The sequence below is a fragment of the Lactuca virosa genome, chromosome 3, assembly GCF_052849685.1.
Source record: "Lactuca virosa cultivar CGN04683 chromosome 3, Lactuca_virosa_CGN04683_v6, whole genome shotgun sequence".
Taxonomy (NCBI): Eukaryota; Viridiplantae; Streptophyta; class Magnoliopsida; order Asterales; family Asteraceae; genus Lactuca; species Lactuca virosa.
Genome location: NC_136428.1, coordinates 91,932,673 through 91,950,189, shown reverse-complemented (window position 1 = coordinate 91,950,189; position 17,517 = coordinate 91,932,673). Strand labels below are relative to the sequence as shown.

The 17,517-nt window shown below is 35.0% G+C and overlaps 1 protein-coding gene across 1 annotated transcript; it reads left to right on the top strand.

Moving 5' to 3' along the window:
- Window positions 1-15,781: 15,781 nt before the first annotated feature.
- On the top strand, window positions 15,782-17,296 carry LOC145166175 (STOREKEEPER protein-like). Its single transcript, XM_079085102.1, has one exon. It carries the CDS (start codon window positions 15,866-15,868, stop codon window positions 17,069-17,071), a length of 1,206 nt encoding a protein of 401 aa, XP_078941228.1. The 5' UTR covers window positions 15,782-15,865; the 3' UTR covers window positions 17,072-17,296.
- The last annotated feature ends 221 nt before the right edge of the window (window positions 17,297-17,517 follow it).

Below are 17,517 nucleotides of genomic sequence, written 5' to 3'. Positions count from 1 at the left end.
TACAATATGTATACTAGTCAATGGATATGTCACCTTTCTTTAGAGTCGGGAATTTTCTCTCCAACTTTAGCATCTTTTGGGCTGAGCAAAACCTGCATTTGAGGTGTACCAAGAGCTCTGCCCATGTCAGTTGTAGTGGGTCGTTAGGGCTCATGGTCTTTCCTAACGTGTTCTAACAAGGAACAACCCCGCCCCTAAATTGTCGCACAACATAAGTGGTTTTTAGCTTGCCCTTGCAACCATAAGTTATGAAGGCTAGCTCCACCTCAGAAATCCAATCCATAACTCCAATCGGATCTTTTTTCCCATTAAATTTGACAACTTACAAGTCGTAAAGTCCTTGTACTTGCATTCGTTCCTATCGATCCCTCCCTCTGGGTGGTTCCTCCTAACTACTAGTTGTTCAACTTGATCTACAGTCCTACTATAGCTTCCCTCTTTTAATTGATCTCATTCAACACCGGTTCAACAATCGGTGCAATGACTTCTCTCTTGTTCCCTTGGAGCAGTTCTCTAGTCTCCTCCATTTGCTCAACTAGCATTATCCGAAACATAGCTTGAACTCCTGCCATGATTGGTTCTACAATTGGTATGACTCTTGGCACACGCTTAATTACACGTCGAGCTTTAGACTGATTTCTGTTATCATTTCCTAGTTTGCTACGTGTTCTCGCCATGATGTTCTATACACCAAACAATTGTTCAGTGTACCGTAATCTCGATTATATTATGATAGAGAAGGTTTTGGTAATATTTAGACGCATAATCCTCCTTATCACTCCGAAAAGTTATATTCCAGTTCTAATACATTAATTTATACTTTTAGAATCATAAACACATAAAGTTTCCAAATCAAGGTCGGCAACATACCTTAAATCCTTTTCAAATAGCAATCTAGGTAGGCATCCCAAAGCATGCTACAATATAGATCACTTAGCACATAATAGCAATGAAGGCACATACCTGAAAGTATTCTAGTGCTTGTGTCAATTCAGGTATATATATGACATCCCCAATTTCATGGCTAGGAAAGACCGATTTGTTTATGCTTATTTAAAAATCAGAGTTTCCTTTTTTGAGGAATAACATTGTGGAATTCGTTCCCAGAAAACATGATAATGATATTATCAAAGTATTTCCGAATAAATGTATTTTTATTTATATTAAGACATTGGGATGTCATCGTCAATACATAAACATAAGCATAACGAAATATTACAAGCCTTAAAGTAATTAAACTAGTGGCCTAATACTCCTTGAATCTCTCAGTGGAATGTATCTTTAATATCGCTACCTGTGATACAATAAACTGAGTGGGTCAGGTTGGGAAACCTAGTGAGTACATAGGGATTTCAATCCCACAATGATATATCATATATACACACACACACATATTAGAACTCGCAATATACAATTTCACCTCATATGAGCAATTTTACCCCACCCTGTCGATCCTCACAACGACACGATCTATACTCTCGAATCTAAAATCAACAACTTTACCTAATCCATACTCCCGGATCAAATATGTCTAATCCATGCTCTCGGATCAATGACAAATGACTATGCCCACTCCATACTCTCGGACTAGGGATAAATGACTATGTCTAATCCATGCTCTCGGATCAATGACACATTTTAAAGTTCTACCCTCCGTGTATATCTCACCCGTGCTCATAAGGAGATACTACCCAATATTCATCTTAATTAATTTTGGTTTATTCTGTAAGTCCTAAATCATCATATATTATCAGATATGCTCTTAACACGTATTTCAGGTAATATCAAATATCTCACACATAAACATATATTTTGTTAGTGTTGAGAATAAATCCCGAGATGACGAATGCGGAATATCAAGAACAATCAAGAATCAATCACCACAATATGCAAGAAATCTGATAAAGGTTTTTCATGTATTGATTATGGGATGAACGTACAGAGAAAACCCTAATCTGGTCAAAAGCTTTCACCAAAAGTAAACCTAATGATTATTTATAGGGAACAATAAATATCTACCATAAATATAAAATAAATGTCTAATATAAAACCAATGCCTTAGCAGAGCTCGATTAAGAACTTCTACTGTAAAGGCACCGTAGGGAATCATAAAATGATTAACCCTAAAAAGGCTTCCCTAAATAACCAAATATGTCATATCGGTTTCAATATCTCAAATACTCAACAATCTCCCCCTAGATGTTGAAACTGATGAAGATCACGATTTCCGATCTTCTTGGCATTTCTCCCCCTAAATTGTGAGAATCATCAGTACATGGAGCCTTCAAAGCGAGAGAAATAGAATAAATCTTCCAAATACGAACTCCCCCTTGAATAATCATCACTCCCCCTTGAATCTTCAACAAATGTCATGGAGAGAATCCAGAAAGTTAAGAAGAATCACCAACAATCTTCAAAACCCGTCAGATTTGATGAAATAAATCCCTTTAGAATAAACCCAATCTTCAAAAATTAAAACCGGAAAAATAACAAAAAAAATAATTTTGTATTTTTTCGATTTTTAAATTTAGACAAAAGAATAGAAAAGAAGCAATTATTTAGAAGGGTTTGAAAAGAATAAGACCAAAGAAAAGATTATAAACAAAAATATTTTGGAAAGAAGGGGTAAAATTGGTAAAATCCCAAAAGATTGAAAAGAATTTTGGATATGGGGTAAAATCTGTGAAGGTCTGAAAGTTAGGGGGCAAAATTTGAAACTATAACCCATTTTCTTCACTTTAACGATGAAATAAATGGCATCTTCCAAAGTGGGGCAGAAACGGTAAAGATTGTAAACATTTGACGACTAGAACGGTCAAAACGCTGAAGTTGCAGGGACCGAAGATGAAACTTTTAGTCTTCTACTCCAATTAGACGTCTGATAAAACTCGTTTGCGTATCTTGAAGAACACAAATCCAACCATCTCGCATTTTTACTTTCCTTCCGAGCATAAGATTGATTGTGAGAGGCGAATCCAAAATCACTTTTACATATGGGAAATAAGTGCGAACCCGATTCTCTCACCTTTCGCTCCTAATCTGTTCGATCCTAAATTTTGACTTTTATAGTTTGACCTGCAAAAGCGAACAGATACATAAGAACATTCAATCTCGTTCCGAATGATGGGTCATTCCGAGTGAAGAATTAAGTTCCGACTTCGATTTTGTTTTGATGTACTGATTCCGAATGCGATTTCCATTTAGAAGGCGTCCAAATTCCGATAACATTAGATCGAAATCAGGTACCCATGAAATGCCCATTACCCCATCGAGATTTGATTTTACGAGCCAATTTCGACTTCAATTTCGTTTGTAACAGATGCGTTTGAAATCAATTCTGATTTCAGTGACCTCCAAACGACGATCGTGAAAGCGAGTCTCAGATCACCGAACAACTCCAATCCATAGAAGTGGAAATTCCAGAATCTCGAATCAATTGCAATAATACCGATTTCCAATTAAGATACGATCGCCAAAATTCCAAACAACAATTTCGATTTTTGCTTTTCCGATTCTGAATCGATTGTAAGAAGACGCGGACCTGTAGTTGCAAATGAGAACGCGAACTTAATCGTCTACATTCGTTTCTAAATCTAGTCAATTGATGATGAACTGAAAGCGAACTTCAGTTTCGTTTTGGTGTCTTGACGCGAGAGACGAACATCGCTTCAATACTTTCGCTTCCAGACTATCTACTAGACATTCGCTCCAAACCAATCGTTCATGAACCGAAAGCGAATCGCAAGTTCGCTCCCAATCCGTCAATTACACACCCAAAGCGAAATAGACCTAACGTCGGTCTATTTCGGTTCCAATTTTTTGCAAGGCGCTTCTTCACTTTCGCTTTTGTTTATTGTTGATGTTCGCTTCTAAATCTTGAGATCGGTTCTTAATCTGACTTTCGCTTCAAATACATACCCAAACCGAAATCAATTGAACGTTCGGCTGTGAACAGTAGTTTCGGGTTCGGTTCTTGTGAGTTCGGTTGTTAATCGTGAGTTCGGTTCTTTAATTGTGAGGTTCGCTTTTGACTGTTAATCGGTGATTGAGAATCAAAGCTCCAATTGGGAACGAAGACGACGACTGTAAAATTGAAATTTTATAACAAATTTATGAATTTTGCCCCTAGAGAAACAGCAGAGTAACAAATGCAGCCCTTTACATCTTCATTGTAATGAACCGAAACCTCTATTGACCATAAATCCAAAAGCAACCCCTCCTGTTACAGTAAACTGACAAGTTGTACCCTTTTAGCAGAAAAGTGTCAGATTTCAGCCTTCTTTCTGCGGGAAAATCACTAGTCACCCCATCTTTGTCAACTTTTTTTCAACCTTTGTCATTTCCAATACAAAAAAAGCAATAAATTTGATTTCTTCAACAAGATTTCATATCTTTGACTCAATATTCACCAGATTTCACCAAGATTTTGTTCCTTTTTGTTTTTTTTTGTTTGTTTTTTTTAATAAATAAAGGACAAAACTTTTATGGGACTTTTGGTACCCATTTAAGGTTCAACTTTGAAGTTCGTTTCTTGCATACCCACTTATTTGAAGAAAATCTTTCATCTTCTGAAAATAATACTCTCTTTTTAGTTGGAAAACAAAAATTTCCAAAAACTTCATTGGACCAACCAAATACTCTTTTTTCTTTTCTCCAACTTTTACTATATTCATCTGAAGAAAAATGTGAATAGAATTTTCTTTGAACATTCTTGACTTCAGCTTTCTGAACTTTTCCACAAGCATTGGGCACTTGTACTTTGGGCATCCAAACTTTCTTCATTTTACTCTTGTTCTTTCTCTTCTTCCTCCTTTTCTTATTTCTAGGCTTTAGAAACAAATTTCGGATCTGAACACATTTTTCTTCTTTTTGAATCTGAACATTTGAAGACTTTGACACACAAACTTTTGGAGTTTGGTAAATCTGAATTTCTTGAAGAATTGGCTTTCTGTAAGGAATCATTCCTTCAAAGATATCATCAGAACATAAAGAATCATCTGTTTGAGTTCCAATAGAACAGAATGTCTTCACTTTCACGATTTCAGATGAATTTCTTTGAGATTCATCTTCTGAAGTACCTGATTCGGAATGTAACTCTTCTGAAAAACATGAACCACTTGACTCCCCCTCAACAAGAACATCTGGAGTCACTTTTTATTTAGAAACTTGAAGAGCAACATGAACTTCTTCTTTTTCTTTTTCAGCCCTTTTTATCTTCAACATCTGTTTATGTTCCCGATCTAAATGTTCATAGATAACACGAAATTGTTCTACTATTCTCTCATTCTTTTGCAATTCACGTTCATCAACCCGTGAGTAATGATTTATTTTCTTATCAACAAAAGAATTATATAGCTCAGTAACATTCCTCAACGTAGAATCACCAAGAACATGAAACAAAGTTGATTTGTTTACACCATAGATTGGTTTAGTGACCTCTAATCCAAGTTTTAAAATAGAGTTACAGAATAAAAGATCCATTAGATCTTCAACAAATGATAGAACTTGAAGAGAGAGAAAGTAGATCTGATAAGAATTCTAGAGAGAGAAAAACGGATCTGAAAGGGTTTTTAGTGAGAGAAAACAAATCTGAGATGGATTTTAGAGAGATAAAGTAGATCTGAACACGAAAATTCAAACAAACACAAAATTTTCTTCTAACACTCTTCCAAAACTCGATTCAAGAACAAATCAGATGAAATATTGAGTTGAAGAAAACAGATATGAACAAGATTTTCAACAAAAAAACGAGATATAGACTTTTTCTTTTCAGAAAACTTACAAAACTTGAAGAACAAGGTGAGATTCATGATTCAATATCGCCATAAACAAGATCGATTCTTGCAAAAATCGCTGAGGTCTACAAGAACCCGCTCTGATACCACTTGTTGAGAATAAATCCCGAGATGACGAATGCGTAATATCAAGAACAATCAAGAATCAATCACCACAATATGCAAGAAATCTGATAAAGGTTTTTCATGTATTGATTATGAGATGAACGTACAGAGAAAACCCTAATCTTGTCAAAAGCTTCCACCAAAAGTAAACCTAATGATTATTTATAGGGAACAATAAATATCTACCATAAATATAAAATAAATGCCTAATATAAAACCAATGCCTTAGCAGAGCTCGATTAAGAACTTCTACTGTAAAGGCACCGTAGGGAATCATAAAATGATTAACCCTAAAAAGGCTTCCCTAAATAACCAAATATGTCATATCAGTTTCAATATCTCAAATACTCAACAGTTAGGGTGCAAAGTCACTCTTGGATGTAGTGTTTTAGGCTTACCCTCTTGTATGTGTAAATTGGTTGAGTCTTTCCTATAAATAGGAAGTGAGTGACTCCCATTATGTAAGGAACCATTTGGAGTGTTAGACTAGAGAGAGAAATTGTGTACAAACCCATTTTGTATATCCTTTCTAGATCTAATATGAGCTTAAAAAGATTTATTTACTCCTTGTGTTCTTGAGTTTGTATGATGATTCACTAGATCTTTTCTTATTCCGCACATGCCATCATAATCAACACCACTACATTTGGTATCAGAGCAAGTGTTCTTGATTTGATCAAGAATTGATCCATGGTGGCAATCTTGATTTGGTGATTCTTCATTGTGTTTTGATCTTCGTGATTTAGAGTGTTTTTGGATTCTAGAAATCGAATTCATCATTGTTTCTATTCATAATTCGATTTTCTTCACTAGAATTCAAGTGATTTTTGCTTTCTCTTTCTAGAAAACCCATTCAAAATCACTTTCTCTCTCTAGAAATTTTCAAGTTTTTGTGATCATGGTGAATTTGCCGTATAATTCTTGGATTGTGATCGTTGAATATGTCAAATACAAAGTCAATAAAAATCAATATTATGGGTTGGTGTTAAACAAGTTGATTACATGGGGAACTATGGTTTCTTATGGAGGATTGAAGGATGATCATGGAAGCTTGATATTTCAACCACTTTGTGAGATTAAATGGTTGGCTGAAATTACATGGTCCATATCAACACGTAGTTGTGATAAGAATGGAGAAGAAAAATATTTGTTCAATAAGAAATATGTTTCTCTTATTAAAGACCCAAATGATCTTCATGCTCTTAAGTTTGTTGAAGTTCAAGACAATGGAGTTCAATGTGATGTTCTTGATGTTCTTGAAGTTCATCATAAGAAGATTCAAGTTGATTCTCAAGATGAAAAAGTTTTTTGCTCAATTGGAGTTCAAACCGATGATATTTTGTGTTCTTGTAATTCGTTTGAAGGAATGATTCCTTATCGGAAGCCGGTGATCCAAGAAATTCACAAGTATCAAACTCAAAAGATTTGATACAGACTCAAGAAGTTATGGAAAGTGGGTTTGTTCATGAAATCAAGTCTTCAAGATGCAAAAAGATGAGAAAGAAAAAGAAGAAGAAGATTAATCGGAAGAACAAGCGGGTTTATTCACAAAAATCATCAAATGTTGTGAAGCCGAAATCCGTGAAGCAAATTTGGGTTCCAAAGCAACAATCTCCAAAGGTTGAATTGAATTTGAAGTCAAAACCCAAAAGTGTTGGTGGTTCTTTTGAAGATGTTCTTGGTTTGTTGAAGAACACGATGAACACAAAGAACGAGTTGTACGTCATGCATAATAGGTGGTACAATGTTCGATTTGGAGATTTTTCTCATTCCAACAAAAGAATCAATATCTTCTAAATTTGATTCATTCGTTGAAAACGGAGCTAGATTCATCAAAAAGGTATCACAAATTCTCAAATGGATTCCAAAACATTCCTGATTTCAATTCGTGCTTTGCGTTTTTCATTTTTGATCGTTTTGATTCATTGGATCTATTTTGTTTAAAATCTCATTGATGATCCAATATAATTTTTTTATTAGATCAAGCCCATATTCATTAAGACTTAATTTCTTTTTGATCATGAGCCCAAAATTCAATCAAAATCCGAATTAATATTTGAGCCTAAACATTTTTTTGTTTACTGTTCATGATCCTTTTGGTATCAGTTCACTCCGAGAGTCCGACTCCTTATTCACTTTTGTTCGTCATTGAACAAGAACATATCTTCTGAAACACATTTTCGTTGATGTTTCATTGTTTCTAATAATCAACTGGTATTGTGAATCGAAATTACATCTGATTGAATCTTCGATTTAGTTTCGAGTCGTGTTTGATCTTGATTGAAGTTGATTGCAATTGAAGTCAACTATGTTTATTTGGGGTCAAAGTCGACTTTGATAGTTATTCGATTTTGCGTATTGGAGTCGAATTCTGATGTATTTGGGGATGAATTCATATTTGAGATGGATTATTTCTGTTTTCGTTTCATGTTTGCCTGAAATGATTCGAGATGATTAACTCTCAATGTGTAGAGTGGTGGTTATTTGAACGCATTTTCGAAGTATATTGGAGAATAGAATCAATTTCGATTGTGAGTTTTGATCGCTGTGAATGGGAAAGCTAATGATCGATTTTGGTTTACTGGGTGATTTCGAATCATGTGTTGAATAATAAACTGGGAAGAATTGAATCGACTTCGTTTTGGATTCATGGTTGAGAAGTCGTTGCCTGAAATTGAAATCAGATAGGTCAAGAATTTGATTTGGAGTAAAAATCAATTGCAAAGGGTCAATGTTTGTTAGTTGTTCTTTGTATCGATTGGGAAACGAGTTTTTGATAAATCGAAAGTCATTGTGTTGGAGTATCGATTTTTGGTTAACTGTCGAAAGCCTTTAGCTTGAAGACGAATGGAAATATTGTAATTGAAAACGATAAGTTGATTTCCAAATATTAATGCTGACTTATGAATGATTGAAGGGTTGAATTTGGTTTGCTGTTGATGTTGATGAATTGGGAAGGTGTATGTTGATAACGAAGGCATGGAATCGTGATTGTGATGGTCGTTGATGTCGATAACTTGGGTAGATAAATTTCGAAGGCTTTGAGTCAGTATTCGTTAGTTTGAAGTCTGGGTTTGATTTTTATTAGTGATATTGAGTTGAGTTAAAAACGAAGGCTTGCTTGCTAATTTGTTGATGTCAACGATTTGTTGTTCAATCCTTAACGAAGTTTTTTTTAACGAAATGTCGATTCAGTGAGTGAATGGTTCAGACGAGATTCAGCGGCTTCGTATGCCTTCGCTTTCGACATTCCGTTGATCAAGCAAATTTTGTTAATTTGGTGTTATAAAAATTTGGTTATAATGGTGCTCGGAAAAGAAATTTTCGTTAAAATGGTGCTTTGTGATTTCGTTACCTCGTTCACGAGCTCATGAATTGGGGAAGAAGAAAACATAAAAGTTTCAAAAGTAGTCCATAAAATTTCGACATTTTGCCACATTTTACCCAATTTCGACATTTGGGGTAAATTTCGCAAGATTGAAGAAAAGTGGAAGCATTTTCGAAATTAGTCCCTGCAGATTCGAAAGTTTGGCATATCATACCCAATTTCGAAAATGGTGTTCCAAAGCTGAGAAATTGAAGAATATTCAGTTCTGGTCCTTGCAGTTTGTGCGAATATACACTTTATGCCCAGTTTCGCAAATGGGGTAGGGTTTCGCATATTTGGTTGTTTTTGGCGCAATGGGTCCCTGCAGAATTCAGAAAGTTACATTTTTTACCCGGATTTTGGAAAATCTTGCAACTTTCACCCAAAAAGTCAAAAAATTTCACGAATTTGGAAATTTTTTGAGGCTTTTTCGTGATTGTTTTTCCGTGCAAGATTTTTGGTGTTTCATTTTTGGTACACATCAAGGGGGAGTATCGTGAAGACTATTCCTCAGGCGATTCTCACCCTTAATGGGTTTTATAATCATTTTTTGATTATAAAAAGGGGGAGAATGATGGGTATTCGAAGCTTCTCGGGTTTGTCGGATATTCATTAGTGGATTTGAAGACCGGTGTTACTTAGATGGGAAGTTTGGTCTTGATCGCGCGAGCTCGTTGGATACTGAAGCCGGGACATTCAATCCTAACTTTGAGGGGGAGAATGTTAGGGTGAAAAGTCACTCTTGGATGTAGTGTTTTAGGCTTACCCTCTTGTATGTGTAAATGGATTGAGTCTTTCCTATAAATAGGAAGTGAGTGACTCCCATTATGTAAGGAACCATTTGGAGTGTTAGACTAGAGAGAGAAATTGTGTACAAACTCATTTTGTATATCCTTTCTAGATCTAATATGAGCTTAAAAAGATTTATTTACTCCTTGTGTTCTTCAGTTTGTATGATGATTCACTAGATCTTTTCTTATTCCGCACATGCCATCATAATCAACACCACTACATATTTAATACTTTAATTAATACTTGTATTAAAATCATGTTCATGAAAGGGACTATGCACTCACTTGTTAAAGAGACGACTCAAAATTCGGGCAGCGCTTCGCTTCTAGCAACTGTCTTTTCCTTTGACGAAACCTAGTATTATTATCGCTAAGTTTTAGTCTAATATTTATTGCGAATAATTATTAGTCTAGATTCATCATTAACTGAAAGTCTACTTCAAGATCTATCAATTAAGAAACAACCAGGTAGGATCATATCGGAGATAAGGTCTGTTTGGTATACAAAGTATATTGTTCGGAAATCCCACTTTAAACACCTCACTAAATCCAGCCTAGACATCATCTCTGTAAGCAGATCAATCAGTATAAAGACTTGGAATCACTGATAAATCTTATTTATTGGTTCATAATAACGACTTATGACTACAAATATAAGTTACACTGAAAACAGAATAGTGTAGCTTAACTTACAGGGATTTTAACGAAAACCGAGAAATTGTGCGGGCAGAACTCTGACTCTAAACACTTCTTTTCATCGGCTTTTTTGACGACTCGGAGTTTCTCTATCGCACCCTAAAACTAGGGGAAATCAAACAAGAAAGAAAGAATAATTCTATAGAGAGTTTAGAGGAATTGAGTAAGGAAATATGAAGAATTTATCCTTTATTTATAGGGGTTTGATTATAGAGTATAACCTAAGTTTCGTCCGTATCTTCCGCATACGAGCTCTGTTTTCTACGTTCTTTACATCCACGCGTTGGTATTTCTGAGTACTACAACTTTCATTTAGACTCCATCGGCTAATTCTCGTTCTATCTGTGATTTACAAATGTGTATCGAATTCATCGCGCTCGAAGAGTGAGGACTAAGTTTCGTCCATATCTTTCGCATACGAGCTCCGTTTTTTACTGTCTTTTTATCGTTGAACACCTATTAACGAGATCTCCAATTCTCGTTTAGATACTTTTGGCTAAAATTCGATCGATCTAAAAATTCGATTTCTGAGTTGTACACTACTACGCTGAATCTTAGAAAAATCATAACTTCCTCAAATGAAGCCAGATTTTGCCGTTCTCTATATACACGCTCTCGGTTTAATGACTAATACGACTTTCTTTTAGATTACTAAGGCTAAAAAAATTTGTTATCAAAATTTAATTTTTACGATACACAGAGTCGCGCCGGTTTATTCGTGAAACAATCTTCTATCAAAAAGTCACTTTTGTTAATATTATTTATCCTAAACAATCTTCTATCAAAAAGTCACTTTTAACGCTTATTGTCTCTAAATTGACCAGCTCAAATTTGCGAGCATTACAATGTAACCTAAAATAAAATGGACACACATCTCACGATCATCTCTTAGCATTCTAAGTTTAAGTCTAAAAATCCTCAAAATTTCTAGTCCGCTTAAACTAATTATTTGATATCAACTGTGACATCCCCAATTTTACGACCAATAATTTTTTTTTCATTTATGCTTATTAAAACAAAGTGTTCTTTTATTAGTGCGAAATTTGTCCCGAAACGTTATTAATGTTAAATGATATCAATATTAAAAGCATTTATGAAGAAACATTTTTCATTAATATTTAAAGGCTTGGGATGTCATAACTGATACAGAAACATAAGCATAAACTAGTCTTTACATGCCTTACATCATTTTATTTAATGGTCTAAAACTCCATAAATCTCTCAACAGATTCAAATATCACTATCCCTGAACCTTCATACCTCTACTTGTGATACACAGAAACTAAGTGGGTCAGGCTTGGGAACCTGGTGAGAACATAGGGCTTTCAAACCATAATATTATAATCTTTTAATTATATATTTCATAGCAATCAAATAAACTTGTTACTCATTCCCGTTATCTTCACCTCCTAATCCTAATATGATGATCTCGAGGGACCTATCCTAAAGGATATTTTGTAAACAGCGAGTAGACAATACTGCTTTGGAGATTCCGTTAGCATTATGTATCAATGAGGCAACCATGTAGGGAATGAAGCACAACGAATGAACGCGTAGTTCATTAACATCTACAGGTAATGAGCCTTCCAGTGTGTCACTTGACTACCTAGAATAGTCAATGATCGTTATTTATACTCCCCTGGATGACTGGGCACAACGGTATGATAGTACTTTGGTCACAACTTCTTATTTCATATAGCCCTTTACTAACCAATATCCCTCTATCACAACCTCTCATTTTTTATTTCACACATCCCTTCACTACCCAATCACATTTTAGGTATGATAAATATACAGTTTAATTAAGTAATAACCATATCATGTTGTACAGATATATTAAACACTGCTAAACATCACACATAACAGTTAAGCATTTAGAATTCTTATATCTATGTGTAAGTTGAAAGTAATCATGCACTCACTTGTTAAAGTGTATAGCTTGTGATTTAGGAAGCGCTTCACCTAACACGTTAGCTTTTCCTTTGGTATAACCTAGGTACGAATATTACTAAGTCTTAGTGTTATATTTCTCGTGACCATAATAACGATAGTCTAGATTTCTCAATAATATCAATGAATACTGACCTATAGCTGATAAAGAACAAACATGCATGTAAAATCATATCGGAGGTAGGGTACGTTTGGTATACAGAGTATACTGTTTGGAGATCCCACTTTAAACACCTCACTAAACGTAGCATAATAAGTGTTATACCCTATATAGATCAATCAATATTATTACTAGAATCACTTGCAAATTTTAATTGTATGTTCATAATAACAACTATGAATATGAATATGAGTTACACTTGAAGCATAATAAGTGTCGTTTAACTTACAGAAATTAAAAAAAAAACCAGAAAAGTCGTAGGAAGAACTCTGATTCAAAAGCTTCTAATTGTCTGGCTATCTGATGCCCAGAGCCTCGCAAAAGATCTTCCAGAACTCCGAAAAAAATCTCAAAATTTCAGATTTTATGACCAGAGAGAAGAAAAGAGAGTGGTGTGAGGGAAATGGGCAAGATTCAACGTGTATTTATAGGAAACACGGGGGGGGGGGGGGGGGGGGGGGCACATAGTTTAATGGGCACGCCACGGCTATTGCTGACGCAGTTGCCCTCGTTGGCTGCCACATGTAGCCGCCTCGTTAGTCTTCATCACTCTCTTCTAGAAGCCGCCACGTGTCACCAATATCGTGGTGCCACATCATCTTGTCTCGCGGAAGAGTCGACTGCCCAACATTGCCACGTCTTCAGGCCAAGTAATTTTTTGCAGATCTTCGAGCAACCGTAACTTTCATATACAAGCTCCGTTTTCAACGTTCTTTATATCCCCTATTATCCGCTTGACGAGCTCTACAACTTTCCTTTAGATCCCAACAACTAATTCTCACTCCATTTTAAATTCATATTTTAATAGAGATTAGACTGTTAAAGTCCGTGCGAAAATCATAACGTATTCATACGAAGTCCGTTCTCGAGTGTCTTTATATCGTCGGGTTCATATTTACAAGATATTCAGCTCTCGTTTACATTGTTTTGGATAACACTCAACTGATTTAAAATTCAATTTCTGTATGACACACTGATGTACTGAAACTTCGAAAAATCATAACTTCTTCGTATGACGTCAGATTTAGGCGTTCTTTATATATATGTTCTCGCTTTCACGATTACTACGACTTTGGTTTAGATTACTTAGGCTAATAAGTAACCAATCTCTAATTCACCTTTTATTACACACATAGTTGTGTGGGGTTGATCGTGAAACTTCATAGAAACATAACTTCTTCAAACGAAGTCGGATTTAAGCGCTCCTTATATCCACGAGATCATTATTATGACTACGACATATTTAGCTAAGATTATTTACTATATCTTAAATGTCTAGCCTGAATTTTCGAGCGTTATATATATATATATATATATATATATATATATATATATATATATATATATATGTATGTATATGTATAAATAATAATAATAATAATAATAATAATAATAATAACAATAATAATAATAATACATAATCTAAAGAGAGAGTGAATGAGAGGTATAACTCACCTTGCTAGTTAGTGATGACTAATTACTCTTGCTTATTTCTTCCATTGATCCATCTTTTTTGCTCTTAGGCCTATTCATATATGTGTACAAGCTTCTTTAACACTTGTATTAGCCTATTAAGAGCTTAAGGATCCTTATGGCCAAAATGACTATTTAATGGATCATATTTTTAACTTCTGATTGTCTACTTCTAATCCATTCTAACCAATGAATTAAGCATCTCATACTATCTACTTCATTATATCCACTCTCTAATGCATTAATCATAATCACTAGTCAAGGTTTCAAACTCTCACTTTCATTGGATTGCTTTCAACATAAAAATCGTATATAAAGCTTGTTCAAAGCTCTTAAACACTCTTAATAACGTTAGTAACAAGCTTCCTAAAAGTAAGCATTGATAAATCACCATTAAAGCCCTAAAATCTTAATAGTGGAGAAGATGATTACCTTAGGGGCTTTGATGTCTAATCCAATTCAAAAAGACCCTTGATCGCCTTTTGATCGACTTCCATCCCCAAAATCGCCGAAGCTGGTTCCAAAGGGTATAGGGTGTTTTATGACAAGAATGAAGGCTTAACAACCTTTAAATTTGTTGTGGCGCCGCGTCGTGGTGCTTATAATGAACTAGCGGCCAACCTTTAACCGAGTCGCGATGACTTCCCTTCATAGTATCCCACTTTGGCCACCGCATTGTGGCACCCATATACCACATTACGAGGCAAAGTACATTGCCTACCACTTACGAAGAAGAGTCTTGTCTGAATCCTCGTCATCCATCACCACGCCTTGACAATCTACTTACCGTGCCGCAGTACCTAGAGATCAGTAAAATGCATTGCTGATTCCATTCCAGCTTTGAGGACATTTTTCTTCAATCTTCAAACCTTCGTATCTTCTTCATCCTATACTCTGTTTTCTATGATCTTTTATAGTATAAATTAATTACTTATTTATTTATCATTTTGTTTGTATTTATTTTTTAAATTTTATTTTAAAAACAATACTTAATGTTTACACCTTGATTTTTTTTTTTAATTTAAACCAACCAATATAATAAACGAGTTTTCATATTTAGATTTTAATAAAATAATGTTATTAAATATTAGATTATGGAATAGCGTGAGAAACCCGAATGGTAATTTGGTTATATTTTATAATTAATAGTTACTTTGGGGGTGTTTGGCTTAGCTTTTTAGGGGGCAAAAGTCTTTTTTGGAAAAGTTACAAAAAGTCAGATTTTCCTGACTTTTCCAAAAAGTTCATTTTTACATGTATCCAAATCTAAAAATAGCTTTTAAAATGCATTTGTCAAATATCTTTTATCTTCTATCTTTTCCTAAAATGACTTTTGACCTCTAAAAAGCTAAGCCATCACCCCATTTATTGTAACTACAAATTTAAAAGAAAATATTAAATTGATGATATTTGTCCAGGAGCCCATGAGCCCATATTTGAACCCTAACCCCTTCATTTACATGTTCCGACTTACGAAATCAAATCTCTGCTTGAGTTCTGACACCCCCACTTCAGACCCGATTAACAAATGGCTACCAAGCGTTCCATTCCTCTAGATAATCCTCCATCTGCTTCCTCCGATGACGAGGAAACTGAGGATGAACAAGAACAGCATGTTATCACCCATAAAGCAAACGCAGAATCATCATCGTCTGAAGAAGAAGAGGAAGAAGAGTCGGATGAAGAAACCATTGGCGCTGTGAAAAATCCCTATGGAAAACCCACAATCCAAAACCCTAACTCAAAAACAGGGGAATCGTCATCTGAAGAAGAATCAGTATCAGATTCGGAAGAAGAAAAGCCTACCCCCTTGAAAACCTTGATCGTAAAACGACAAACCCTACCGACTAAATCATCTCCTACCTTAAACCCCGATTCCGAATTGAGATCGCCTACCGCTTCAGATTTTGCCACTATACCTTCCAAAAAGATAAATGCTTTACCAACCCCTGAGAAGATACCCATTTCAAAACGCCCTTCTTCTGAATCTGATGTGAAGGACAAAAAGAAAGTCAAACTCTCAAATGGGGATGCTGATGATGAAAAGAAGTCAGTAAATAAAAGGGTTTGGAGCGATGACGATGAAATTTTGTTACTGCAAGGATTTATTGATTATCAATCAATAAAAGGTTGTTCTCCCTTATCCGATATGGATGGATTTTATCAGTTCACCATGGATTCGCTACCTGGAAATGCTACAAAGAGCCAACTGTATGAGAAAATTCGGAGATTGAAGAAGAAGTTCCGAGTCAACTCTGAAAAAGTGAGCAGTAATGGCGAAGATCCTGTATTTCCTAAGCCCCATGAACGCAAGCTGTTCGAGGTCTCAAAGAAGATATGGGGAATTAATGGGTGCGAGAGTGTGAGTGCGAGTGCTGCTGCTGGTGGATCCAATCCAAAACCTAAAACCAAACCTGTGAAAGTTATTCCCAAAATCGAAGTGAAAGAGGAAGATGAAGATGATAAAACAACGATCGCTAAAGTTGAAAATTTTGAGACATTGTATCCATATTGGAACGTTGCATTAAACTCAGAATGTTCATCATCTTTAAGATTTCCTACAGGTGTTGTGGCTTTAATCAAGGAAAATTTGAGTTTGATTGGGGAAGCAAAAGCAAAAGAAATGAATGAGAAATGGGAGGCAGTTTTTGAGAATGAAGCTGTGTTAAGAAGGAGGAGAATCGCATTGCTAAGTAGCGTAAATGATTTGGAAACAACATCTTTAGGTAAATGAGTTACCTTTTTATGAAACTTGTGCTCTATTGGTGTAGTTTTTTGCTTTTATGGGGTTAAATATGTTTAATTTTTGTTATCATCTGTGGCTTGTTGAGCACTATGAATTGGCTATTAATATTAAGGCAAATTATAAAGAATACCAATGTCTTTTGCTCTTGCAATCAATATGCAAATTGTACTTTGTGTTTTATTCATAGTAGAAATGTAATTTGCTCTTACTTCATTTTTTATCCATAACAACTTGATTATATATTTCACAGATAATAGAAATGAAACTACATTGCTATTGCTACAATGGGTAAAAGAGTATAAGTATATTGTCATAATGTATTATGTAACTACATTGCTATTGTGAGTTAAAATATAGATTAAGTTATAACATTTTTACATGTTTTTCACTACAACCATTACGTTTTCTGCCATTTTACCTAATGTCCTTTTAAG